Source organism: Cannabis sativa, chromosome 1 (genome assembly GCF_029168945.1).
Source record: "Cannabis sativa cultivar Pink pepper isolate KNU-18-1 chromosome 1, ASM2916894v1, whole genome shotgun sequence".
Lineage (NCBI taxonomy): Eukaryota > Viridiplantae > Streptophyta > Magnoliopsida > Rosales > Cannabaceae > Cannabis > Cannabis sativa.
In genome coordinates this window covers 39,930,998-39,957,887 of record NC_083601.1, presented here as the reverse complement: position 1 = coordinate 39,957,887, position 26,890 = coordinate 39,930,998, and the positions used below count along the sequence as shown (strand labels likewise).

The following is a 26,890-nucleotide window of genomic DNA, read 5'->3' as shown; positions in this document are numbered from 1 at the left end:
CTCTCTCTCTCTCTCTCTCTCTCTCGGAACTCACCCTAAGGAATCTACCCACTGCCCCCAACCCACCACCCAGAACCTCGATTCCTTTTCTCCACGACCACCGCAACCACAGACCCAACGATCCACGAATCCAACAACCATCGCGGACGCAACGACCCACAGACCCAACAGCTTCTCCATCGGCAATGTCGTCAAAGGTAAGTATTGTTATTCTTTTTGTGCATGATTTAGGGTTAAAATATATAAAATTATTGAGATATTTATTAAGATTTAGGGTTAATTTTTGAGTTTGGGTTAGATTTAGGATTAGAATTGTCAGGTATGTGTTCAGTGGGAAAATTTGGATTTTTGGCTTGGTCAGATGCAGGCCCGATATAGGTCTGATGTATTTTTGTTGTTAGAAAGGTATAAAGGTTGAAGGAAATAGCCCGATGTAGGCCCGTTGCTGGGCCCGATAGTGTGCCTAAGTTTATGCTTTTTGTAAAGCCCAATTGGGCCGATGTATGGTCCGATATGAGGTCTGATAGTGTGTCTATTTTTGTGCTATTTTGTTAGGCCTAATAGGTCCGATATATGGTCAGATTTATGGCTCGATAGTGTGTCTAATTTATGTATTTTTGTAGGCCCGATAGGACCGATATATGGTCTGATGTTGGGCCTGATTATGTTTGTGGGTTTTAAATTGTGAGACTGAACTTCTTCTTGAGTATTTGTAGGGGAAGATTTCGTTCATCGAGTTGATGAAAATTTGCAATAAAGACTTTGCATAAATAAAAAAGAATTTGGATCAAAAGATTGCAGCATTGTAGTATTGGGCTTTTAAGTCCATATTAGAGCTGGCTGATAGTTTTGAAGTCAGAAAGTCACATGGCTTTCTAAGAATGATTAACTCTAAGAGTAAGAAAAATATGAACATTAATAAGGAGGATGTTATAAAATTGTTCGGCAAAATGTAAATTTTTTACTCCTTCATCTTGGTTTATTTTTTCGATTGTATTACATTTTTTTAAATTTTCATTCATTACAATAATATTTTTGTTTTCAGTTGACATTATACTTTATCTTATGTTTCCGATCCCACCAAGATGTGTTTTTGAGGACCGTGAGTGGAGGTGAGGCGTCATTGTTTATCGACTTGGACGAACTAGTGATTGGCGAAGATGGACAACCAACACATGAAGCTCCTCTTAGCCAAGCAAAAAATCTTGTCGAACAGTTAGAGGAGCAGTGGAGGCACCCAAATATTTAGAGATGTTACACCACTTCCATCATCTTTATAACTGGAGGCACGTTCAGTTCCTCCACCAACAGTAGCAGAGTCTCAAGAACCATATTATTCTGCCATTTTGACTAGGTTAGAGAGTGTTGAGAGGGAGCATAATGCTATGAAGGAAGGGCATATGTCACTCATGAAAGGGCAGAACAAGATTATGGGTCACTTGAAGTTTCTAATGACACTCATGAAACAGAGATGACTGTTAGAGTTTTCGAGAGAGAATAAGTCATTCTTGCTCATCTTCTCCCAAGTGAATAAAACAAAAAAGGGAGTAGGCTATATTGCCAATTATAATTGGTCGAATCTTTATAAATAAGATGTTGTCTTTACTTTATATTATTTACATTCTGTTATTTAATTATTTTCAATCGCTTTAATTTGACTCATTGTCGTTGGCTAAAAACGAGATTAACAAGTGACATATATTTGTTCACTGTTTTATTTTATTGTATTATGAAACTTATTTTTGTATGTAATTGTTGCTTTTGATATTTTACTTAATTTGTTCTAAGATTTAATTTATAATTTTGTTAACCTACATAACTTGTTTCTCAGTGTCATATTTTTAACTAGCTGATAAATATAATTAGTTTCTCAGTCTCAGATTTCAACGTCCAATATTGGTGATAACTCTGATGTCTATCCAAAAACTTTCCCGTAACAACGACAATTGCATATAGTAAACTAAAATACAAAGCATGTAAAATTTATATGAGTTTTGGTATTTGTAACTGGTTTCTTCATTGAGAAACTAGTTTTGATTACATGAAAGTAACTGGTTTCTTATTTCATTACCTTAACAAAATTATTTTTAACTGGTTTTTTATCAAGAAACTGATTTTTTTCATTAAAAAAACTTATTTTTTTTATCAAGAAATTATTTTGATTATGTAGAAGTAAAATTTAATATGAATTTTTAGGTTTTTTATGATATTCCTTCTTATATATTTTTAAAGGTTTCTTTTTTTAACTATTATATTTGATGCAATTAAATTTGTATGACATATATATTAATTTTTTTTTCTTCATATGTTTGTAAATAATATATTACAAATTACACATATTTTATTAACAAAATATCGCTAACCAATCGTAGAGTGCGACATATGGAAGATGTTGACAGGGTCAACCCAAGCAGTTTGGGAACCTTAGACGAAAAATTAAATGTAGGTATTTTATTAAAAAAAATTACCAATCAACTCATATATTTAGCTTTTTTTTAAAAAAAAAAAAATAATTCATAAATTTTAAAATAGTCAAAAATTTTAGAATAATGTGTATTGGGACCTATAAGGTTTTATTAGTTTTTTTTAAGTGCATATTATTTTGAGAATTGCTAAAAGGTATTAATAGTACTAAGCGCATTCTTTCGTGTTAAACTGCTATTGGTGTAATTAAGTTGCGGGTCCTATATAATTTAAGAAAATTACTTTTAGAGAATATCGCTAACCAATCGTAAGATGATACTTATGAAAACTGCTGCACATAATAGCAATGTTCTATTTCTTTTATAATCATTTATTATGTATATTATATTAAAAAATATTTATTATATTATATATAAGGATGATAGAAAAATGTCTTGTTGTGTAATGGTTCAAACTATTTAATTTTTAAAGAGCTTATACCACTCATATTCAATAATAATGCTTTTTATTAAAAAAAAACATTTCATTAATGAGCCTCCAAGATTGACTTCAATTAGTTTTTGTTGATTCTCTTCAGCCAATGAAAGCTCGACATCTTGGGAACTTAGTTAATTTTGCATCTACGCACGTGGTACAACATTTCATCGTTATTAGAAAATTCAAAGGCTAAAATAATAAATTACCAAATGTCAAATGATAAGATAAGGACATTAGTGTCACCAATCAGAGGCTTTGGAAGGCATTGTACAACTTGTCACGATTAAATCGGACAAACAGAGAATTATTAAAAAAAAAAAAAATGGAAAAACTTGTCATGATTATGACATTACTTAACAGCAAAAATATTTTATTTATTCTTAAAAGAAGATAGAGAGAGAGATTTTATTCAAGTCGTTAACCTTAAAAAACAATCAAAAAGAAATAGAACACGAGCACCGTATTGCTATGTGCGGTGTGGCACCTGAGTGGAGATAATACAAACAAAACAATGAAAAAATAACCTTTTTGACTTTAGGTGACTTAACCCAACTAACTTAATCAATTCACTCTTGAACAAAATTTGAATACAATTTTTAAATTTTAGTTTTAATTTATTCCTTAAAAAAAATGAAGATGATGATGAACAAAATTTCTCCCAAGAGTCTGTGTCTAATCTTGGCTCATACCTTGTATTGGAGTTGTTTAATCCACATCGGAGAATCAACATCAACATACAGCGAACACGCATGTACAAATTCCACGGCTTCTGCTTCTACTTTATCCCAGGACGCCACCTACCTCGCCAATCTCAATCTCCTCCTCTCCTATCTCAACTCCAACGCCACCAACGATGCCGGTTTCTACCAAACCACAGTCGCCACCGGCACTCAAGACGCATCTACCGGCCTCTTCCAATGCCGCGGAGATATAACTGCTTCCCTGTGCAGAGAATGCGTCTTAAACGCTTCCAGAGAGGTACTTAAACGGTGCCCACAAGAAAAGCAAGCCGTAATCTGGTACGACGTGTGTTGGATACGTTACCAGGACAGCTCTATCTTCTTGCCTAATCCGGGAATAGTGCCATCAACATCGTTGCAGAGTTCGGAGACTGTGAGGGAAGCCGAGCGGTTCAACAAATTGTTGGCGGGTGTTATGGATGCACTAGCGAACAAAGCCGCGAATTCTGGGTCGGTTAAGAAGTTCGCAACGGCTGAAAATAATTTCACGAGTTCGGAGACCTTGTACAGCTTGGCGCAGTGCACACCAGACTTGTCGGCGGCCGATTGCAACACGTGCTTGCGTAGCGCCATCGGTTTTTTTCCTCAGTGCTGCAGTAGCAAAAGAGGTGGGGCCGTTTTCTTGCCCAGCTGCATCGTCAGATTCGAGTTCTACCCCTTCTTCAACTCCACTACTACACCTTCAATTTCAACTGATCAGGTTCCACTTTCAGGTAGTCACTTAAATTTTTGTAAAAAGGGAAAGCTATGCTGAGCAACAATTTATTGAACTTTCATACATATTGTGCAGGAAAAGGAAAAAAATCAATAATTACAATTATTGCTATTGTTGGGCCAATTAGTGTAGTTCTTGTAGTTTTTTTGATTGGCTTTTGCTTCCTCCGTAATAAAGCAAAGAAGATAAAGAAATATCTCTCACTTCAGCGGCAAGACAGTGGTAATTGTTTTTCTGTACTTTATTATATTATATAATTGATTTTTTATTTTATTTTTCGAGAGAGTTTTATGAATTTAGGAGGAAAACAAAAATTGCTCTGGTTATAACTTAATATATGTATTTGTCTTCTGGTATAGTCCGGAATGAAATTTCAAAGGGAGAGACATTTCAATTTGCAATGGTGGAGATTAAGACTGCCACTAACAACTTTTCTGATGAGAACAAAATAGGAAGAGGTGGATTTGGGGAAGTTTACATGGTATATGATAGTTTTATGATAAAATTCTTTGATATGTATATTGCAATAATTTATGAGCCGAATTAAAAGTTCTTATCACATTAATTTTTACTTTTAGGGTACGCTGAATGATGGAGAAAAAATAGCTGTGAAAAGACTAATTGGAAATTTGGGACAAGGAGCAGAAGAACAATTTAAGAATGAGGCCAAATTAATGGCCAAACTTCAACACAGAAATCTTGTAAGGCTATTAGGATTTTGCTTGGAAGCAGAAGAGAAAATTCTCATCTATGAATATGTGACTAATAAAAGCCTTGATTTCTTTTTATTCGGTACGGCCCATCCCTGAATTCTGTGTGAAATTCTTTTTCCATACATTCTAAGTTAAGAAACGTATTGCATGAGAATGATACTAACCTATGAAAAGTAAAACATAATAATTCTTGATTTTTAATGACTTTTTAGGTGTTGAATTGATTGAAGTGTGTTAATTTACTCTTAATTGTTCTGTCTAATTGGATTCAAATACCTGTTACAGATGAAGATAAGAAAAACTTATTAGATTGGTCAACACGATATAAGATTATATCAGGGATTGCGAGAGGGATTCTTTATCTTCATGAAGACTCTAGACTAAAAATTATACACCGTGATCTAAAAGCTAGCAACATTTTATTAGATGACCATATGATTCCTAAGATTTCAGATTTTGGCATGGCAAAGGTTTTTGTTGTGGACCAAACTCATGGAAATACCAATCGTATTGTTGGAACTTAGTAAGTTTTAACTTAAAAGTCCTATTTATTACCACTGCTTACAAATTGAATACTCATTAACCTTCAAGTTTAATTCTTAGAAATATTAATAATCATGTTATTTTGTAGTGGCTACATGTCTCCAGAGTATGCCATGCATGGTCAATTTTCTTTTAAGTCAGATGTGTTCAGCTTTGGAGTGTTGGTGCTAGAGATTCTCAGTGGCAAGAGAAACAATTTTTTCTATCAATCACACGAGGGTGCAGACCTTTTGAGCTATGTGAGTGACATGTTCATATAAGTTACTCTGATAAGGTCATGTGTATTGTAATACTTGAAATTATTGTGTGTAAAACTGTCTGCAGGCTTGGGAGCTTTGGAAGGAAGGGACTTTCTTGGAATTGTTGGATCCAACTCTAAGAAATTCCTTCTCAAGAAATGAAGTGGTTAGATGCATTCATATGGGATTGTTATGTGTTCAAGAAAATCCTGTTCATAGACCCACCATGGCAACAATAGTTCTCATGCTCAATAGTTACTCTGCTATACTTCCACCACCTCAACAACCAGCCCTTTATAATCATAATAGAACACAATCGAGCACGACAACTACGGGTGAGCACCAGTTTCACCAGTCTATGCCTAATTCATCACAATGGTCTGCTAATGACGGATCCATGATAACTGAAGTCTATCCTCGATAGAGTATAGATTTCACAAAGCTCAACTGTTTTCTAGTTTCCTTAATAATTAATATTGGTACATGTATAGGGTACTATTTAGATTAAGACAGGAAATTAAATAGTAGTGGAGTTAAGGATTTGAGTTTTTAAGAGAACACCATATAAATTTTCATTGAACTTAACAATACAAAAATATATGTTCTTAGTAAAACTGTTTTTAAGAGAACACTATATAAATTTTCATTGAACTTAACAATACAAAAATATATGTTCTTAGTAAAACTAAGAATAATTAGTATTTTTACTCTTGAACTTTGGATACTATTTGATTTTGCCACTTAAAATATAATGTTTATTTAAAATTCTCCTTAAAATATCAGTTATATAACCGTTAAAAATTTGTATTTTTACCTTCTGAACTTTGATTAATACAAAATTTTGTCTTATTTTATTAAAAAAAATTAATTTTAAAAATTATTCTATTCTATTAATTCTATTTTTTTTTTTAATAAAAATTATTATATAACGTGATGGAAATATTAAATTAATTATAAAATGTTAAGTTTACTTAAAAAATCTAAATTATTCTTAAAAATATATTCTGAAAATTTATTTTATTTATAAACACGTAATTTAAAAAATCAAACCAAAATTATTGAAAATTCAATAAATTATTTAAATAAAATAAAATTTTTTAAGGAAAAATTAGACTTATTTATATTTATAAACTTATATCTAAAAAATAATTAAAAATTCAATAAAATTATCAAATTATTTTGAAATAAAGTTAGAAATTAAACTAAAAAAATATTATGTTTACTTAAAAAAATTTAGATTTTTAGAGAAAAAAAATAGAGTCAACTTGTTCCCCTAAAATTTATTTTTACAAAAATTAAAATTTTAATACATTTTTTTCTAATAATTTTTAAAATTGCTTGATTAGTTTTAAAATTTTAATTTTTTTCTCTAATTTCTTTCATTATTCAAAATGATTTTTTTAAAGATCTAAATTAATATTTTAAGTTTTACCAAAAAAAATATTTAATCTTTCTCATTTTTATTTTGAGGGGGTAAAATTTGATAGTTGTCAAAATTAATGGGATAAAATTACTAATTTACAAAGACAGGTCAGCATTTAAACGAAATAATGAGACGAAACCTAACATAATGACTAAAAATCTATAAGTGTAAAAGTTCAAGGATAATTTTTAAGAAACTGTATATTTTAAAGGATAAAATCAATATTGTCGAAAGTTCATGAAGCAAAATTATTAATTATTCTAAAATTTAATTTAATATATGGGATCACCAAATTATAAAAAGGAGTATTTGTTTATTAAAATGGTAAAAGATATTCCCTTGTACATGTCAGATTTTGCAAATACCATTTTATTTTCAATTGAGGTTAAACTAAATTTTAAGTAATTTAAAAGATTAATTGTTAAAAATAGGCAACACTTAGTCTTTTTTAAAGAAAAAAAATCACCAAAATTATGCTTTAACATTTTTTTTTTTTTAAATTCAACAGGGTTAGTAAATATTCAAAAGTTGCAGTAAAAAAAAATGTACAGGAATATGTCCAATAACATCTATTGTGGTGTTACAGTTTTTCTGTTTTATTTTATTATAATAACTAAAGTAAGACTACACGGTTTACACTGATGAATATTGGGGATGTAGCTCAGATGGTAGAGCGCTCGCTTAGCATGCGAGAGGTACGGGGATCGATACCCCGCATCTCCATTAAGTTCAAATATTTTATCAATCTATTACAGTTTTTCTGTTTCACTTTATTATAGTAACTAAAGTTTTTTTTTTTTAGCAATATAGTAACTAAAGTTAGACTTCATTTTATCAATCTATTACAGTTTTTCTGTTTTACTTTATTATACTTAGTAAAGTTATACTTCATTAGTCAATAACGGGGATGTAGCTCAGATGGTAGAGCGCTCGCTTAGCATGCGAGAGGTACGGGGATCGATACCCCGCATCTCCATCAAGATTAATGTTTTATCAATTTATCTGCATATTCTTAATAATCTTGCAATGCAGAACATGAGATTCATTTGCATATTGATTGAAATTCAAAATAAATTTTGTAAAGTATAATTTTTTTTTTCTCCCATCCCTCTTTTTGCGCATTTTATCAGGCATGAAATTTGAAGGTGAGAAAATATCTTGCATGATTAGGCCAAGCCAAGACCAATTCAATATATAAAACCACAACCTTTTTAAAGGAGAAAGCAGGGATAACAAAATAATTTCAATTAAGAATATGCAAATGAATCTCAAGTTCTGCATTGCAAGATTATTGAGTTGGATACAAGAATTAAATTGATCATAAAAGGAAAAAAAATGAAGAAAATTATTACAGAGAACACGTGCTTAACTAGTGAATTAGAGAGTTCATACAATGAGTTCAATCAATCTACAATTTTTTGCATACGGTTTATGAAAAGAAAAAACAAAATAGACACAGAAAATATACTCTAAAGTTATTAAGTAAAAACAGTGGGTGAAATTTGGTACAAAACTTAGCTATCCATTGACATGTATGTGGAAAAACTACTTCCACCACTCATAATGGAATTTTTTTTTTGTTTAACTGGCCGTAGCTATGGAATTCAGGCACATCAATTGTGAATTTATGAGAGAGGACCTTCAAGGAAATTGTTGAATAAACCTAATCCGTGAGAATAATGGAATCAACGTGACGTGATACACCCCACACAAAGAGAAAAGTATGCGCTTAAAAATCCAATTTTATGTGAAAAATTTTCCCTGAAAATGGCTCGTATATATGATATAAGTAATTTTCTTCTTTATATTAATATGTTCAGATGAAATTTCTTTAGTGCCTATAGACATGCATAGCAGAATTAACTTATGATGTTGACCCGTATTGACCGTAATCGATGATAACTCCTGATTTTCATCTATAATATAAAACCATTGCAAGGCCTGCAGCATGATTTCATTCGGGACGTTAAATATGAGTCCTCTAACTCTACTTCTTTTCTTTCTTTTCAGATTGATTCATCTTCCAATTCCCAACCATGCCCAACTCATAGATTGTACATCAAGCGCTGAATATTGCTGGAATTGCAGTTCCAACGGTGGAAACTACTCTGCTAATAGCTTGTACCAAAGAAACCTCAACAATCTCTTGCTCTCTTTTCCTTCTGTAGCACTAGCACCAAAGACCATCAGATTTTACAACCTGTCATCGCCACAAGTATTAAACAAAGTAAACGTAATCGCTCTATGCAGAGGAGACGTTGATTCGACCAATTGCCTATCTTGCTTAAACACCACTAGTCGTATGATTTTGGATCAGTGTCCAAATCAGATGGAAGCAATCTTATGGGGCGAGAGATGTATGGTACGTTACTCGAACAGGTCTATATATCAAGTGTTAGAGGAAGACCCCAGTGGAATGTTGCCAAGCCCGAATCCTGTACCTGACCCTGAAGTGTTTAAAAACGTATTAAAGCCTCTGCTTGACAAGTTAATTAACGAAACTAGTTCTAATGAAAGACTGTACGGAACAGGAAACGCTAAAGTCGCTGACGCTAAGCCAATATACGCCCTTGCCCAATGCACACCAGACTTGACCGAGAAGGAGTGTAAAGCTTGCTTGCAAGACTCAAGTTCCAGGCTTCCAGGTTGTTGCGCTGGAGTAGATGGAGCAAGAATACTTAAACCCAGCTGTCATCTCAGGTTCGAGAACGGTCCCTTTTACAGCACTACGGCACCTCAACAAAACGGTGTATGTACAGACAACGCTGAATATTGCTGGAAGTGTTTAGCCAGTGAAAATGACACTAGTATCAACATGTTCATGACAAATGTCAAAGAACTCCTGTCTTCTTTCTCTTCTGATAAAACTCGAAGTGCTTACGGGTTTTTCAATTCTTCCATAGGAGAAAACTCAAATAAAGCCTACGCTATTGCACTTTGTAGAGGAGACCTTTCCCCAGAAAGTTGCCGGAGCTGTGTGAGTAGCTCTAGTAAAAATATCTTGGACAACTGTCCAAATAGGTGGGAGGCTATCCTATGGGACGAGCTTTGTATGGTAAGGTACAACAACTCAATATTCTCTGCGAGAAATGATGACCCTAGGATGTATATCCCGAATCCAAACAACGTTTGGGAATCCAATCTGTTTAGGCTTACCCTTAAACCGTTGTTGGATAAGATAACTAGCAAAGCTTCTATGGGTGATTCTTTAAAGAAGTACGATTCTGGACAAGCCACTGTTCCAGGATACGAAACCATATATGCAGCCGCGCAGTGTACTCCTGATTTGGACAAAGATGAGTGTTACGGCTGCTTAGACGATGCTGCCAATTTCATTCCTCAACAGTTTGATGGGAAGCAAGGTGGCAGAATTCTTAAACCAAGTTGTAACTTAAGGTTCGAAGTGAAGCCATTCTTTAGTGCTACGGCTGATCCAGTACTGTCTCCTAATTTATCTGAAGGTAAAGTGTTTCTAAATAATTTTGTCATCAAATTAAAGTTTATGCTATATGATTAGTAAAATTTAGAAAGAAGAGTAATGGATTCTTTTTTTTCTTCAGGAAAAAATACTACAGCACGAAATGTTGCTATAGCTGTTGTTATTCCGTCTGTTGCAGTTGTGATAATTATCATTATGATATGCACTTTTCTGAAGTTAAAGAAGAAGCCGAGTGAAAATCTTAAAAGTAAGTTTAATTTACATGGTTTTAATATATATAATTAACATTTGCTTTGCTGCTTGATGCATATGCTTTATATAGGGTGATGCTTAACTTAGTTATTTATAAAACCAGTATATATTACTATAATTTTTAATTACAGTAAAATTTGGTGATAAAATATTTACAGTGGCATTTTAGTTATGACTCGGTAAACTTTGACAAAATGGATACAAGAGTACTTATTTCATACTTTAATGTATAAATATGTGTGGGTGTGGGAGTGAAAATGGTTTTTTTCTTCATAATTGAGTTGTTGTTATCCCTACTTTTTGTGTCTGGAGAACATTTGTACTCAAATAGAAATACAGTGTAATATAGCTAAACCATAAGGAATATATACTCTGGCTTGTTTTATTTTGGACTCACTTCAAGTGTCACTCTGTGCCATTGAATATTAAATTTTATTTTATACTTATTGAAGTTGAAGCTGAAGCTGAAGTTGAAGAGGACATCAGCTGGGATGATTCTTTGCAATTCAACTTAGACACCATGATGAAAGCAACCTGTGACTTTTCCGATGAAAACAAACTTGGAGAAGGTGGATTTGGATCCGTTTACAAGGTAAAACCACAACAAAGAAAATGGTTTGTGTTCATGACAAAAGTTAATTATACATCAAAAATCCATTTGATCATCAATATCTTGATTGAGATGTGACTCATTCTCCTTGCATATTAATCGATGTGTACCTCGTCTCCAGGGGAGGCTATCTAATGGACAGTATATAGCAGTGAAACGGCTCTCCAAGACTTCTGGACAGGGTGACGAAGAGTTTAAAAATGAAGTTAAGCTTGTTGCGAAACTCCAACACCGAAATTTAGTTAGACTCCTAGGCTTCTGCTTGGATGGAAAAGAAAGACTTCTCGTTTATGAATACGTATCAAATTCAAGCCTTGATCGATTCATATTTGGTATGCAAATATGTGTTGGATGGTTGGAATATATATTTTGACTGTTTTATTTTATACTAACCTTAACACATGAACTAGACTTGACTAAACAAACATATCTACATGTATATGAATATGCAGATCCAACAAAGCGTGCAGAATTGGATTGGGATATACGTTACAAAATAATCCAAGGCATTGTTCGGGGTCTACTTTACCTTCACGAGGACTCTCGTCTAAGAATTATTCATCGTGACCTCAAAGCTAGTAATATATTGTTGGATGAGGAAATGACCCCAAAGATAGCAGATTTTGGAATGGCAAGGTTATTTGTGTTCGATCAAACCCAAGACAAAACTAATCGGATTGTGGGTACCTAGTAAGTGCTTCTCACAATTCATGCTACATCATTTGGTTTCCATAGTTAGTGTCACCTCAGCAATATCCAAATCATATAGCTTAAACCGTAAGCAATTGAGAGCTAAGATAATAGAAACATAATATATAAATGAATAACATGCCCTTTTGCAGCGGATATATGTCTCCAGAGTACACACTTCATGGACAATTTTCTGTCAAGTCTGATGTATATAGCTTTGGAGTCTTACTATTGGAGATTGTCAAAGGAGAAAAGAATAGCAGTTTTCAAAATGGGGAGGACATGGAGGACCTTTTAACCTACGTAAGTTTACATATTATTCATCTATACGTACACAATTTTCTCTCAACCCTGCCCCTTTTTAATGTCAAGTAAATATTATAATGTAATTTCATAAATTATGATGCTTCATTTAGCTAATTAGTTAACAACATTTTCAGGCATGGAGAAACTGGAACGAGGGGACAGCTGCAAATCTTATAGACCCGAAAATTCTGTTGGGTTCAAGATCTGAGATTCTTAGATGCATCCAAATTGGACTATTGTGTGTTCAAGAAGATGTGGCAGACAGACCAACCGTGAATTCGATTGTTCTCATGCTAAATAGCCACTCTGTTACAATCCGCGCCCCTTCTAAACCTGCATTTTTCATGCATAGTAATTTTGGACCAGAGATGTCGTTATCCTCCAATAATAGTAACTCAGCAGCGTCTCAATCACACGGCCACGGTTCAAAGAGTGACTCTAATCAAGCATCCAAAAATGAGGCCTCAATGACTGAACTCACCCCTCGCTAGCCAACAAAATCAATCAAATATTTGAATATGAATATGGTTTATGTCTGAAGTCACGTTAATATGCCCCCTGTTCTGTCTTTGGTTTTTGGTAGTGGTCCTAATTTGTGAGAGTGAGAATGGTCATGTATTGCGTTTAAATGCATCTCAAGTGTCTAGTTTGCATAATTTTATATAAATCTGAATCTTTATTACCTGCTTTATTTAAACTATATTTCGCTGGTTATCATCTTGGAAATTTAAGCTATTATAAAAGTAGTTTAAGAACGTTATTTATTTCATGTTGATACAGTTAGTTAAAACTGTTTTGTACTGTTCTTTAGTTTTCTGTTATTCTGTTATTTTGCCAACTGTTCTGTTATGTTGGTTAAAGCTTTTGTATAATTCTCTATATAAATAAAGAGGCTTCTCCTCAGAAATATTAACTGAGGCTTTCATACATTTCTCTGTATCTCTCTTTCTCTCTTTCTATTACATGGTATCAGAGCTTCATTGACCTGCGTCCATGGCTTCTTCCGGCGACAACTCGTCTCCTGTTGCAGTCACCGATCCTCAGCCTCAGGCACCATCAGCTTCTGCTACTCAGCAATGGAATCCTTTCTCCAATTCCTTAACCTCTTCTCTCACCATCAAGCTCGACAGAGCCAACTTTCTTGCTTGGAAATCCCAAGTTGTTCCTACGGTAATCGGTCACGATCTCGATGAAATCTTGTTCAGCAATGTCACTCCTCCTCAAACTCTACTCAATGGCACCACGAACTCTGCCTATCTTCAATGGCGTCGAAAAGACCAACTACTGTTATCTTGGCTTCGCTCTTCAATGACTGAAGGGATTCTTGGCACTCTTTCCAGTTACAACACTTCTCATGCTGTATGGAAAGCTCTCGAACAGAAATTCTCCAGTCAGTCCAAAGCTAGATTACTTCAACTTAAAGCACAACTCACCAACTCCATTAAAGGTAATCTCAGCATCTCTGACTATATTGATAAAATCAAATCAATATGTGATTCTTTAGCCATTGCTGGGCATTCTCTCACTGATCTTGATTTGATTCTTCACATTCTCAATGGACTGGGACCGGAGTTTGACCCCGTGGTCTCCAGCATTACTTCTCGAAGTGAAAACCTCTCTCTTGAAGAGGTCCAAGCTCTTCTCATGGCGCATGAAACTCGTCTTGAACGCCACAATTCTGTGATGGATCTTTCCACCAAAATGTCAGCAAACTTAACCTTTGGCAATTCAAGAAATGCCCCTTATCGACCACCATTTGCTCAAGGCAGAGGATTCCCTGCTGAAAACAATTCAAGAATGCCTCCTCGAGCAAATACTCGCCCCAACAACACCAACTACAGTCGGCCTCTTTGCCAACTTTGCCTCAAATATGGCCACACTGCCCCCACTTGTCACTATCGCTTTGATCGTAACTGGGTCACTCCAAGAACCTCTGCCTCTCACCCTCAAGTCCACTTGACTGAACATCAACAAACCAGTGACTCTCACGATCATATCTCTCAATTTCTTCCCGACTTTGGAGATGATGCTGGTTGGTATGTTGATACTGGTGCTACTAATCATGTAGCCTTTGATGTGGACACTCTTGACACTGCAGTCCCCTATACTGGTCAAGAATCTGTTGCAGTCGGAGATGGTAAGACACTGCTCATATCTCATGTTGGTAAAGCCACTCTCCCCTCTAAATCTTCTCATCCCTTACATTTAAACTCAGTTCTATATGTTCCCTCTATCACAAAAAATCTGGTCAGTGTTTCAAAATTAACAAAAGATAATGATGTGTTTTTGGAATTTCACAAATCTTGTTGTTTTGTCAAGGACAAACAAACAGGTGCTGTCCTACTCAAGGGGAAGCTCAAAGATGACTTGTATCTGTTAGGAGATGACAGTTCAAGCTTGTCCAAGCACTCACTACAGTGCCACCTAGCCACCACCACTTCTCAAAATTGTACCAACTGTCAAAATTGTACCAACTGTCAAAATTGTATCAATAAGTGTACTAGCACTGCTACTGCAGTTTCTAATTGTACTCTTCCTTTCATCAATAAAAATGAGCATTTTTTTACTAATTTGTCTCCTACAGTTTTCAACACTACTTTGGCTAATGACATCAATGTGTGGCACTGTAAACTGGGTCACCCTGCCCCTGCTATCCTATCCAAGGTTCTTTCCCAAAACAACATAGCTCATTCCCTCAAAAATCTAAAATTTTGCAATGCCTGCCAAATGGGAAAAAGTCATAAACTTCCATTTTCTTTATCCTCAAAAAGAGCTTCCCAACCCCTTGAACTCATACACACTGACCTATGGGGGCCATCTCATGTTGTATCTAAGGAAAATTACAAATATTATATCTTGTTTCTTGATGACTATAGCAGGTTTTCTTGGATCTTCCCACTTACTCTCAAATCCCAAGCTTTTGAAGTCTTTATTAGGTTCAAAAGTTTGGTTGAGAAACAATTTAATCTACCTATTAAAAGTGTGCAAGCTGATGAAGGGGGTGAGTATAGGCCTTTTGAAACATTTCTCAGGGATCAAGGGATCAAATTTCAACTCTCATGTCCCCATACACATGAGCAAAATGGACGGGTTGAGAGGAAACATAGACATGTAACAGAAACCGGTTTAACTATGCTTGCTCACTCAGGGTTGGATATGAGCTACTGGTGGCATGCTTTTCAATGTGCTGTATACTCAATAAATCGTCTTCCTACTGTTGTGCTTAATCATATCAGCCCCTATGAAAGTCTCTTTCATCAACAACCAGAATACAAGATCCTAAAGCCCTTTGGATGTGCAAGTTTTCCTCATCTGAGACCCTATTCTCATCATAAAATGGATTATAGATCTGAAGAATGCATCTTTCTTGGTTATTCTCCAAAGCACAAAGGATATCTTTGTGAAAATGCTGCTGGCCGTATATATGTTGCTCGAAATGTAGTGTTTAATGAAACACATTTTCCTGCACTTTCCATCTCCAGCACTACACAGGTACCATCTAATGCTTCTATTAAATTTCCCACTGATTAGTGGTTAAAAATACACTTTTATTTATTTTAAATGATAAAATAAATTGAGTTTTAATTGATATTTTCATGAAATTATTGTAATATATTTTATAAATGAAAATATTTGATTTTGATTCAATTTATGTCTTTCTTGTAGGAATTAAAGTGTATTTTTGTTGAAAGAAAGATGAAGGAGCAAAGTTGAAAAGAAATGAAGAAAAAAATGGCATTTCTGTTGAAGTCCAAAGCAACCCAACCCAAAAAGGTTAAGCCTAGCCCATGAAGCTCATCATCAATTTTGTCTCTTCCAAAGCATGTGATGCAATGATGATAAGTCTAGGTCATCATCAACCCTATTTTCCTCTTCCACACTCAACCTTCATCCAAAGAGTAGAAGTCAAAATCACAATGATAACAAAAATAATATTAATTTTATTTTTGATTTGAAATGTCAAATTTAATCTTAATATTTATTTTATAATCCCAAATTTTTATTTATTTATTTTTAGTCCTTTTATGGCTCTATAAATAGGAGCTCATTTTAGTAATTTTTAGTGTGTAATTTTTAGTGTAGAAAAAACTATAGCAAAATTCTCTCAACTTTTCTTCTCATCTTTTCTCTTTAGAAATTTTATGAGAATGATTAGCATAATGGCCTAATCTTCCTTGGAAGGTTAGGGATGATTCCATATGCAAAGTGAGGTTATTTTGTATCTTTGATTCACTTTTTGTTGTAATGTTTATTTGAGTAATGCAAGTTCATATTCCACTTTTATTTTTATGTTCTTCTTCCATCTATACTATCTATGCTATTATACCAAATATATATATAGACTTAGTCATGCTCTTTCTATATATTTTTATTTAGTGATTATAGTAATGGTAGTATTGCTCATTTCTATCTTTTATGTTCATTTTTATTTACTTTTTGTTAAATGATATATAGGTTTAGTCATGCTCTCCCTATGTGTCTAAAAATTAATAAAAGTAATATTAATGTTCATTTCTTTCACTATCACCTCCATCTCCATCTCTTTGTCATTATTTTTACTAAAGATATATAGGATTAGTCATGCTCTTTCTATGTGTTACTATTTAGTAAAAATAATATTGATGTTTAGTTTTATATCTAATCTTTTATTGCATTATTGCTTGATGTATAATGTCATTTCTAGGTTCTACATAAGATTAAATTATTTCTTTTATTTTTAAGAACTTGTATACTCAAAATATAATGAACTTTAATGTTACATCATTGTGTCAACTTAGTGAATCAAAGGTACAAAATAGCTAAACAAGCATATGGATGATTCTTGAAGCCTTTCTCTCTTTTATTATTGATTACACCTTTATTTGCTTTCCTTTAATATTTATTACCAAAACAAAAACCACAAAATCATTTGTTACTACTATCACTTATTATTAACCTTTTGTTTTTATTTCTCTACTAACGCTTTTGTCCATAATCACCTCCCTGTGGAATCGACCGCCCGATCTATACTACAACCACCGCTAGTGGAAGTCACATTTGGGCGTTAAACAAATTTTGGCGCCGTTGCTGGGGAGGTAATTTTTCGAAAGCTAGTGAAATCTACAATCAAGAGGTTAGTAACTTTTTTGTTACATTTTATTTTCTTGTGAATATTGTCTTATGTTGTGTAAATATTTGTAAAAAAAAAAAAAATACCAAGAATTCAAAGTATGCTCTAAGGTTGCGGTTTTATCTGATCTTCCTTATCAGAAATGATTTCTTGAAAAAAAAAAAAGTCTATTCCCTTTTTTTTTTTTTTATTATTTTTTTACTTCAATTTTTGTTTAGTGTGATTGTTTATACTATCTTTTAGTTATTGTTTCTTTTTTTTATTAGTGTTTTATTTGTCTTTTTCTTAGTACTCATAGCATTTAAGTCCTCTAAAAAATCATAAAATACAAAAAAAAAAGTAAGTTATAAAAACTTCTTCATAAAACGCTTAGTGTTTGGTACAACGGTGTAATATTGTATATGACACAAACCAAGATTGTTCTGTCTAGAAAGATTGGTTTTTAAATAAGGTTTGTGTTAGTGTACCCTCCACCTTACCTGGGAACCTCGGTTCTGTCTAGGCAAGGTTGGGACGAAGCGGTACCTTGGCAACCTTTCCAATTGGCCTGGGAACATTTTTGTGTTAATCATTGTAATATTACATTTTTGTGCTATTTACTATAACAAAAACAACCTTGTTTTATCAAAAATAAGCAATTCATTTTTGCTTAGAAAGGTCTTTGGTCGAAAAGGTTAGTGAACCCTTCACACTTACCTAGTAACCCCGGGGAGTTCTAGTAAGTTGTGAAGGACCATTCTAAAAACCTCCAAAGTAACTTGGGAACAAGTTGAACAAAAAAATTAAATATATTTGAAAAAAAAAAAAGCAAACAAGAGTGGATGAGTAACTCTTCTTCTGACGAAACCACTTCTAGTGAAACTTCGTCCAATCCATCCACTACTCCTTCTCCCATTCACACGATAATCGGTAATCCTTTCGCAATGAATAATAATAATGAAATACAACAGAGAACACTTAATGATTACCTTCACCCCACCCAAACTTCCATACCATCATGCTTCATATTTCCTCCTAATATGCCAAGTCTTGGTGTCAAACCCGGCATTATTCAACTTTTGCCAACTTTTCATGGAATAGAAAATGAAAATCCATACGTGCATATTAGGGAGTTTGAGGAAGTTGTTGACACTTTTTATGACCGAGCAACCATCAATGATGCTGCACGTTTAAAGTTTTTCCCCTTCTCCTTGAAGGATAAAGCTAAAAGTTGGTTGTATTCTTTGAGATCTAGGTCTATTGGAACATGGGAAGAAATGACCAAAACATTTTTTGTTAAATATTTTCCTGTCCATAAGACCAACAGTTTGAAAAGACAAATCTCAACATTTTCCCAAAAAGACAATGAAACATTCTATCAAGTCTGGGAGAGATTTAAAGATCTCTTAAGTCAGTGTCCACACCACGGGTACGAGAGTTGGCGCATCGTCAGCTACTTCTATGAAGGCCTCACAAGTCGTGAGCGCCAGTTCGTAGAAATGATGTGCAACGGTGAGTTCCTTCAAAAGGAACCCGAAGAAGCTCTTGAGTTTCTCATTGAGCTTGCTGAAAAATCTCACACATGGACTGGTCCAAGTGCTGCTGAAAGCACCAACAGAAATCGACCAGCTGGGATTTACCAACTTCGGGAAGAGGATAGCTTAAAGGCCCAAGTCGAAGCTTTAAAAAAGCAAATTGAAATCCTTACGACTAAAGATGGCCAAAAAGGGCGCATGGTTGCCCAAGCACAATCCAGACCACTCGAACCTTGTTTCGTTTGTGGAGAAAATGACCATTTAGCTAAGGACTGCTTAGTTTACAAAGAAATGAAGGGGGTTCATGAGGAGCAATGCAATGCCTTAGGGCAATATAACAAGCCATTCTCCCATGCGTACAACCCTGGTTGGAGAAACCACCCGAATTTCAGTTGGAGAGATAATTCCAACCAAGGTCAAACGTCTGGAGGACAATGGAGAAATGAGAATCAAGCTCAACCTCCAAAGGCATATCATGCACCTCAATACCATGCTCAACAACAAGGAAACTCCCTTGAAAATACCATTCATGCATTCATTGAGGAACAAACCAAAATCAATCGCCAATTAAAGGAAGATGTCCAAGAAATAAAAAGTCAATTTTCAAAATTGAACACATCCTTAGCTATTTCTGAGAAAGGCAGACTTCCTTCCCAACCTCAATTCAATGCACAAGGGCAACATATGGCTGAAACCTCCACCTCTAATGATCCCATCGTTAAAGGGGTTAACGCCATCACAACAAGAAGTGGTAAAGCTTTGGAAGATCCATCCATCAAAACCACTACTTCAAATTCAAAAGTTGCCCCTGACAGTGCACCGATAAATGCTCAAGCAAAAGTACCATTTCCCCAGGCTCTTAGACCTGTTGGAAAAATTCCTGAAAACCGAGCTGAACTCCTTGAGCACTTGACACAAGTGAAGATTAATCTTCCTTTGCTTCATATCATAAAACAAGTGCCAGCTTATGCCAAAATCATCAAGGACTTGTGCACTGCTAAGAGAAAGCACCATGTCAAGAAGACTGCTTTCTTGACTGAACAAGTGAGTGCGGTGATCGAACAAAAGACACCGCCAAAATACAAAGATCCTGGTTGTCCCACCATTTCATGCCAAATTGGGACTCATGAAGTCAGCCAAGCTTTGCTTGACCTTGGCGCGAGTGTGAATCTCATGCCTTACTCTGTGTACTCGCAACTTGGTCTTGGAGAAATGAAGCCAACATCTGTTGTGTCTTGCAGCTTGCTGACCGCTCTATCAAAAAGCCTCGGGGTATCGTTGAGGATGTTCTTGTTCAAATTGAGAAATTCTATTATCCCGTGGACTTCCTTGTTCTGGATACTCAATCTGTGGTCAACATGGAATCCAAAATTCCCATCATCCTTGGAAGACCATTCCTTGCCACTGCAAATGCTTTGATCAATTGTCGTAATGGTCTAATGAAAATATCATTTGGAAATATGACACTTGAGGTCAACATTTTTCACATTGGGAAACAACTTCAAGAGGATGAAGAATGTCATCAAACATTCATGATTGACAATCTTGTTTCTGAAGAGATTCAATTGCAAAGAAATTTCGTTAATCTTGATGAACTCCTCTCACGCCTTGAAAATGAAAATCCCAGTTTTGTTGAGTCCGCTCTTGCTACCGTTGATCAATTGGACACACAAAACAAAGGGAAGAAATTTTGGAAGCCACACTTTGAAGCATTACCTCGTGAGAGGGAAACGCTAAAAGCTTCTGCCGAAGAACCTCCCAATGTTCAACTGAACCAACTTCCAAAGGGTTTGAAACATGTTTTTCTGGGCGATGGCCAAACCTTTCCAGTTATCATCTCGTCCGACCTTCAACTTTCTCAAGAATTGCAGTTACTCGAGCTACTGCGAAAATACAAACTTGCGATAGGTTGGACGTTTGCTGATATCAAAGGTATTAGCCCTCGAATTTGCACCCACCGAATTAATCTAGAAGAAGAAGCTATCCCACGAAGGGACCCTCAAAGAAGACTGAACCCACCAATGAAAGAAGTGGTGAAAAATGAAGTGTTAAAACTTCTTGATGCTGCTATCATTTACCCTGTGGCCGATAGCAAATGGGTCGATCCGATTCGGGTAGTACCTAAGAAATCAGGTGTTACTGTTGTCCAAAATGAAAAAGGGGCCCTTGTTCCCACCAAAACTGTGACGGGTTGGCGCATGTGCATTGATTATCGAAAATTGAATGCCGCCTCCCGTAAAGATCATTTCCCACTCCCATTCATTGATCAAATTCTTGAGCGCGTAGCTGGTCATCCTTTCTACTGCTTTCTCGATGGTTATTCAGGTTACTATCAAATTGAGATTGCATTAGAGGACCAAGAGAAGACCACTTTCACTTGTCCTTTTGGAACATATGCTTTCCGGCGTATGCCATTTGGACTGTGTAATGCACCAGCTACTTTCCAAAGATGCATGATGAGTATTTTCAGTGACATGATTGAAAACACCATGGAAGTTTATATGGATGACTTAACCGTCTTTGGAAAATCTTTTGACGCATGCCTTCTCAATCTTGAGGCTGTTTTAAAACGTTGCATCGAGAAAGGTCTTGTGCTTAATTGGGAAAAGTGTCATTTTATGGTATCTTCTGGAATTGTCTTAGGCCACATTGTTTCTGAAAAAGGGATTGAGGTTGATCAATCTAAAATTGACCTCATCTCTAAACTTCCTACCCCTAAGACTGTCAAAGACATTCGGTCATTTCTTGGCCATGCTGGTTTTTATAGGAGGTTCATAAAGAATTTTTCAATGATTTCTCGTCCATTATGCAATCTCCTAGCCAAAGATGCTACTTTTGAGTGGACCCCAAAGTGTGAGGAGTCCTTCCAAACACTTGTGAATTCACTCACTTCTGCTCCCATTATTCAGTCACCCGATTGGAGTCTTCCTTTTGAAATCATGTGTGATGCCAGTAATTTTGCTGTTGGAGCTGTTCTTGGACAACGAAGGGAGGGGAAACCTTTTGTTGTCTACTATGCAAGTAGAACTCTTAATAGTGCTCAAATGAACTATTCCACAACTGAAAAAGAGTTGCTTGCCGTTGTCTTTGCTCTTGACAAATTTTGAGCTTACCTGATTGGATCACCTATTACGATCTTCACCGATCACTCTGCCCTTAAGTACCTCTTTTCCAAAAAGGATGCTAAGGCACGCTTAATAAGGTGGATCCTTCTCTTGCAAGAATTTGACATAACAATCAAAGATAAGAAAGGTGTTGAAAATGTAGTCGCGGATCACTTGTCCCGACTTGAATTTAGTGATCCCGCTGATGGCCCACCTATTCATGATGATTTCCCCGATGAACAATTATTCGTTGTTACTAAGTTACCGTGGTATGCGCACATTGTTAACTACTTAGTAACTGGTGAGCTCCCTTCTGAGTGGAGTTCACAAGACAAACGCAAATTCTTGGTCGAGGTGCGAAATTTCTTTTGGGATGATCCATACTTATTCAAGTATTGTCCCGACCAGATTATGCGAAAATGCATTCCCGATGATGAGGTGTCTAGTGTGCTAAATTTTTGCCACAATGATGCTTGTGGTGGTCACTTTTCTGTGAAGAAAACCGCTGCAAAAATCTTACAATGCGGTCTTTACTGGCCCACTTTGTTCAAAGACACCAATGATTTTTGTCGCTCTTGTGTAAGGTGCCAAAAGTTAGGCTCCTTGTCCCGTCGGCACATGATGCCCTTGAACCCAATTCTTGTCATCGAAGTATTTGATTGTTGGGGGATAGACTTTATGGGACCATTTCCACCTTCTTTTGGTTACCTTTACATCCTTCTTGCTGTGGATTATGTTTCAAAATGGGTCGAGGCGGTACCTTGTCGAAATAATGATAACGCGACTGTTGTGAAATTCTTAAAAGAAAATGTGTTGTCGAGGTTTGGTACCCCTCGCGCTATCATTAGTGATCAAGGCACTCATTTTTGCAACCGATCTTTTGAGGCTCTTATGCGAAAGTACGGTGTACTTCACAAAGTTGCAAATGCCTATCATCCACAAACCAATGGTCAAGCTGAGCTAGCTAATAGGGAGATCAAAAACATTCTTGAAAAGACGGTAAATCCCGACCGCAAAGATTGGTCAACACGTCTTCAAGATGCACTTTGGGCATATCGCACTGCTTACAAGTCCCCTCTTGGGATGTCTCCTTATCGACTTGTCTATGGGAAAGCATGTCATTTACCTGTCGAACTTGAGCACAAAGCTTATTGGGCTATTAAGGCCCTGAACTTCGATCTACGTGCGGCAGGTATGAACCGAAAACTTCAATTGTCCGAAATTGAGGAGTTGAGAAATGATGCTTACGATAATTCTAGGATCTACAAAGCAAAGCTGAAAGTTGCTCACGATAAACAGATCCTAAGAAAACATTTTGAGCCGAATCAAAAAGTACATTTGTACGATTCTCGTTTGCATCTCCACCCCGGTAAGTTGAGATCGAGGTGGACTGGTCCATATGTGATGAAACAAGTATTCCCCAACGGTTCTGTTGAAGTCAAGGACCCAACCGATGGGAGAATTTTTCGAGTCAATGGCCAGAGACTGAAACATTACATTGAGAGTGTGAGCCTTGTTGAAGAGGTCCTTCTTGAGGACCCAGATTATACACTCTGAATGTTTATTTTCCCTATCTATATATTATAGTATTTTATTTTATTTTTTATTTTTGTTTTGTGTTTTTGTATTTTTGTATTCTCTATGTTTGTTTTGGGTTACTGTTATCAGGTTATCTCCACTCTCGCCCCGTGCATATTATCGTCGATCAGGTGTACTCTTTTCCCTGTCTTTTTTCATTTCATATTTTTTGTGACATTGAGGACACTGTCAATTTTGAGTTGGGGGTGGTGAGCTCTGGTGAGCGTTCATTTAGAGAATTGTAATTGTCTTGTTGAATTTTTAAGTCAATTTTTTTTTCAAAATTATCCAAGCATGATTGTAGAATTACAGTTTGAGTCAATATTTGTTATATTTTGTTACCAAGTTGTGATTTTCAGAGTTCTTTTGTGCACTTTCCAAACATGTGGTAAAATGGTTGTAAACACATATAGTTAAGAAAAATTTTGAGTGTAAAGTTTTTCATTTTTGGTGAGTTGTGAGAGTTGAGAAAACAACTTTTTGAACTTTCATTGATCATTTGAGTTGGTAAAGTCAAACTTTTGGAATTTCAAACATGACATTTACTAGAGGGATTAATTTTATGTCAAAAGAGCCTTTGTGTTTATTTCTTTGTAACTTTATTGTATTTCCTTATATCTTTATTTTTATATGTTGTCTCTTGTCAAAAAAAAAGGAAAAGAAGAAAAAAAAAAGTAAGAAAAAAAAAGATCATCAAATCAAAAAAAAAATCATCAAAAAAATATATATAATGAAAAAAAAAAACAAGAGCAACATCATTTTATTTTGATTTTCAAGTAGTCTCCATCTTTTTTTTTTTGAGAAAAAAAATAAATAAAAAAAAATAAAAATAGCAAAAGTAATATCATTTTATTTCTATTTTCCTCAATTCTTTTCATATCTAAAAAAAAATCATGTTAGTTTTTTTTAATTAAAAAAAAAGAGAAGCATCACATGTCTCTCTAAAGAAAAAAAAATTGTTATTATATTTCTTTATTTATTAGTTAGTTAGTTGGCTCTTTATTTTGTGAGTTTTTCATGTAATCCCAAAGGTTGTTTGTCATTTGAATTCTATTGGTTTGATATGTCTATCTTGTGATCAATATTTGTTCAAATTGCTTGTCCTAAAAAGTTTATCCTCTCTCATTTGTGCGTTAATTGTTACATTTCCAACTCCAAAGAGTGTCACCCTTCCAATATAAATACTTTCAATACCCGTGAAAAAAATTGGAGTTGAGACCTTTACACTTTTGAGATTTTTCGATACTATTTGTGTTAAGACTTGAAATAAAATAAATACAGTTTGGTGCACACACACACAACTCTGTTGTTACAACTGAAATAACACTGATAGCAATCTTTAACTCTCTACTAATATTTTGAAAATGCTTGGATATTTTTGCGTGATTTGACTTGTTTATTCAACTCGATTATTCTTTTTCTCCGCTTGAATTGCTAGGGACTAGCAATAAGCTAGTTGGGGGTTGTGATTAGTGGTTAAAAATACACTTTTATTTATTTTAAATGATAAAATAAATTGAGTTTTAATTGATATTTTCATGAAATTATTGTAATATATTTTATAAATGAAAATATTTGATTTTGATTCAATTTATGTCTTTCTTGTAGGAATTAAAGTGTATTTTTGTTGAAAGAAAGATGAAGGAGCAAAGTTGAAAAGAAATGAAGAAAAAATGGCATTTTTGTTGAAGTCCAAAGCAACCCAACCCAAAAAGGTTAAGCCTAGCCCATGAAGCTCATCATCAATTTTGTCTCTTCCAAAGCATGTGATGCAATGATGATAAGTCTAGGTCATCATCAACCCTATTTTCCTCTTCCACACTCAACCTTCATCCAAAGAGTAAAAGACAAAATTATAATGATAACAAAAATAATATTAATTTTATTTTTGATTTGAAATGTCAAATTTAATCTTAATATTTATTTTATAATCCCAAATTTTTATTTATTTATTTTTAGTCCTTTTATGGCTCTATAAATAGGAGCTCATTTTAGTAATTTTTAGTGTGTAATTTTTAGTGTAGAAAAAACTATAGCAAAATTCTCTCAACTTTTCTTCTCATCTTTTCTCTTTAGAAATTTTATGAGAATGATTAGCATAATGGCCTAATCTTCCTTGGAAGGTTAGGGATGATTCCATATGCAAAGTGAGGTTATTTTGTATCTTTGATTCACTTTTTGTTGTAATGTTTATTTGAGTAATGCAAGTTCATATTCCACTTTTATTTTTATGTTCTTCTTCCATCTATACTATCTATGCTATTATACTAAATATATATATAGACTTAGTCATGCTCTTTCTATATATTTTTATTTAGTGATTATAGTAATGGTAGTATTGCTCATTTCTATCTTTTATGTTCATTTTTATTTACTTTTTGTTAAATGATATATAGGTTTAGTCATGCTCTCCCTATGTGTCTAAAAATTAATAAAAGTAATATTAATGTTCATTTCTTTCACTATCACCTCCATCTCCATCTCTTTGTCATTATTTTTACTAAAGATATATAGGATTAGTCATGCTCTTTCTATGTGTTACTATTTAGTAAAAATAATATTGATGTTTAGTTTTATATCTAATCTTTTATTGCATTATTGCTTGATGTATAATGTCATTTCTAGGTTCTACATAAGATTAAATTATTTCTTTTATTTTTAAGAACTTGTATACTCAAAATATAATGAACTTTAATGTTACATCATTGTGTCAACTTAGTGAATCAAAGGTACAAAATAGCTAAACAAGCATATGGATGATTCTTGAAGCCTTTCTCTCTTTTATTATTGATTACACCTTTATTTGCTTTCCTTTAATATTTATTACCAAAACAAAAACCACAAAATCATTTGTTACTACTATCACTTATTATTAACCTTTTGTTTTTATTTCTCTACTAACGCTTTTGTCCATAATCACCTCCCTGTGGAATCGACCGCCCGATCTATACTACAACCACCGCTAGTGGAAGTCACATTTGGGCGTTAAACACCCACTGCTCAGTTTTTTACC

At 34.5% G+C, this 26,890-nt stretch overlaps 3 protein-coding genes and 3 non-coding genes across 10 annotated transcripts; 5 read left to right on the top strand and 1 right to left on the bottom strand.

Moving 5' to 3' along the window:
* Positions 1-3,282: 3,282 nt before the first annotated feature.
* Positions 3,283-6,465, top strand: LOC115707459 (cysteine-rich receptor-like protein kinase 44). 4 transcript variants are annotated; one of them, XM_030635431.2, is made up of 7 exons: positions 3,283-4,354; positions 4,534-4,578; positions 4,716-4,837; positions 4,935-5,148; positions 5,355-5,592; positions 5,701-5,851; positions 5,937-6,465. In XM_030635431.2, the coding sequence occupies exons 1-7, from the start codon at positions 3,532-3,534 to the stop codon at positions 6,273-6,275; spliced, it is 1,932 nt and encodes a 643-aa protein (XP_030491291.2). In that variant the 5' UTR covers positions 3,283-3,531; the 3' UTR covers positions 6,276-6,465. The 4 variants fall into 4 exon arrangements, with proteins under 4 accessions (XP_030491291.2, XP_030491290.2, XP_060971141.1 ...); XM_030635430.2 differs by having other exon boundaries at positions 4,432-4,578; XM_061115158.1 differs by having other exon boundaries at positions 4,429-4,578.
* A 1,459-nt stretch (positions 6,466-7,924) lies between these two features.
* Positions 7,925-7,997, top strand: TRNAA-AGC (transfer RNA alanine (anticodon AGC)). Its single transcript has one exon. It is a non-coding gene; the product is annotated as a tRNA-Ala (tRNA).
* Positions 7,998-8,177: 180 nt separating this feature from the next.
* On the top strand, positions 8,178-8,250 carry TRNAA-AGC (transfer RNA alanine (anticodon AGC)). The gene has a single exon. It is a non-coding gene; the product is annotated as a tRNA-Ala (tRNA).
* Positions 8,251-8,514: 264 nt separating this feature from the next.
* Positions 8,515-13,343, top strand: LOC115707453 (cysteine-rich receptor-like protein kinase 26). 2 transcript variants are annotated; one of them, XM_061115097.1, is made up of 7 exons: positions 8,515-10,735; positions 10,835-10,960; positions 11,424-11,557; positions 11,697-11,907; positions 12,028-12,265; positions 12,418-12,568; positions 12,706-13,343. In XM_061115097.1, the coding sequence occupies exons 1-7, from the start codon at positions 9,223-9,225 to the stop codon at positions 13,060-13,062; spliced, it is 2,730 nt and encodes a 909-aa protein (XP_060971080.1). In that variant the 5' UTR covers positions 8,515-9,222; the 3' UTR covers positions 13,063-13,343. The 2 variants fall into 2 exon arrangements, with proteins under 2 accessions (XP_060971080.1, XP_060971078.1); XM_061115095.1 differs by having other exon boundaries at positions 8,516-10,735; positions 11,418-11,557.
* A 5,159-nt stretch (positions 13,344-18,502) lies between these two features.
* On the top strand, positions 18,503-20,614 carry LOC133034609 (uncharacterized). The gene has a single exon (XM_061109728.1). The coding sequence runs from the start codon at positions 18,503-18,505 to the stop codon at positions 20,612-20,614; it is 2,112 nt and encodes a 703-aa protein (XP_060965711.1).
* On the bottom strand, positions 18,986-19,092 carry LOC115703397 (small nucleolar RNA R71). The gene has a single exon (XR_004009163.2). It is a non-coding gene; the product is annotated as a small nucleolar RNA R71 (small nucleolar RNA).
* Positions 20,615-26,890: the final 6,276 nt, after the last annotated feature.

Excerpts from the sequence above, each read along its gene's own strand:
- LOC133034609 (XM_061109728.1), top strand. The coding sequence starts at position 18,503 with ATGAGTAACTCTTCTTCTGACGAAACCACTTCTAGTGAAACTTCGTCC.
- LOC115707459 (XM_061115158.1), top strand. The coding sequence starts at position 3,532 with ATGAAGATGATGATGAACAAAATTTCTCCCAAGAGTCTGTGTCTAATC. Across the intron at positions 5,149-5,354 it reads CCTTGATTTCTTTTTATTCG|ATGAAGATAAGAAAAACTTA; the intron begins GTACGGCCCATC and ends TACCTGTTACAG. Across the intron at positions 5,593-5,700 it reads AATCGTATTGTTGGAACTTA|TGGCTACATGTCTCCAGAGT; the intron begins GTAAGTTTTAAC and ends GTTATTTTGTAG.
- LOC115707453 (XM_061115095.1), top strand. The coding sequence starts at position 9,223 with ATGATTTCATTCGGGACGTTAAATATGAGTCCTCTAACTCTACTTCTT. Across the intron at positions 10,736-10,834 it reads GTCTCCTAATTTATCTGAAG|GAAAAAATACTACAGCACGA; the intron begins GTAAAGTGTTTC and ends TTTTTTCTTCAG. Across the intron at positions 11,908-12,027 it reads CCTTGATCGATTCATATTTG|ATCCAACAAAGCGTGCAGAA; the intron begins GTATGCAAATAT and ends ATGAATATGCAG.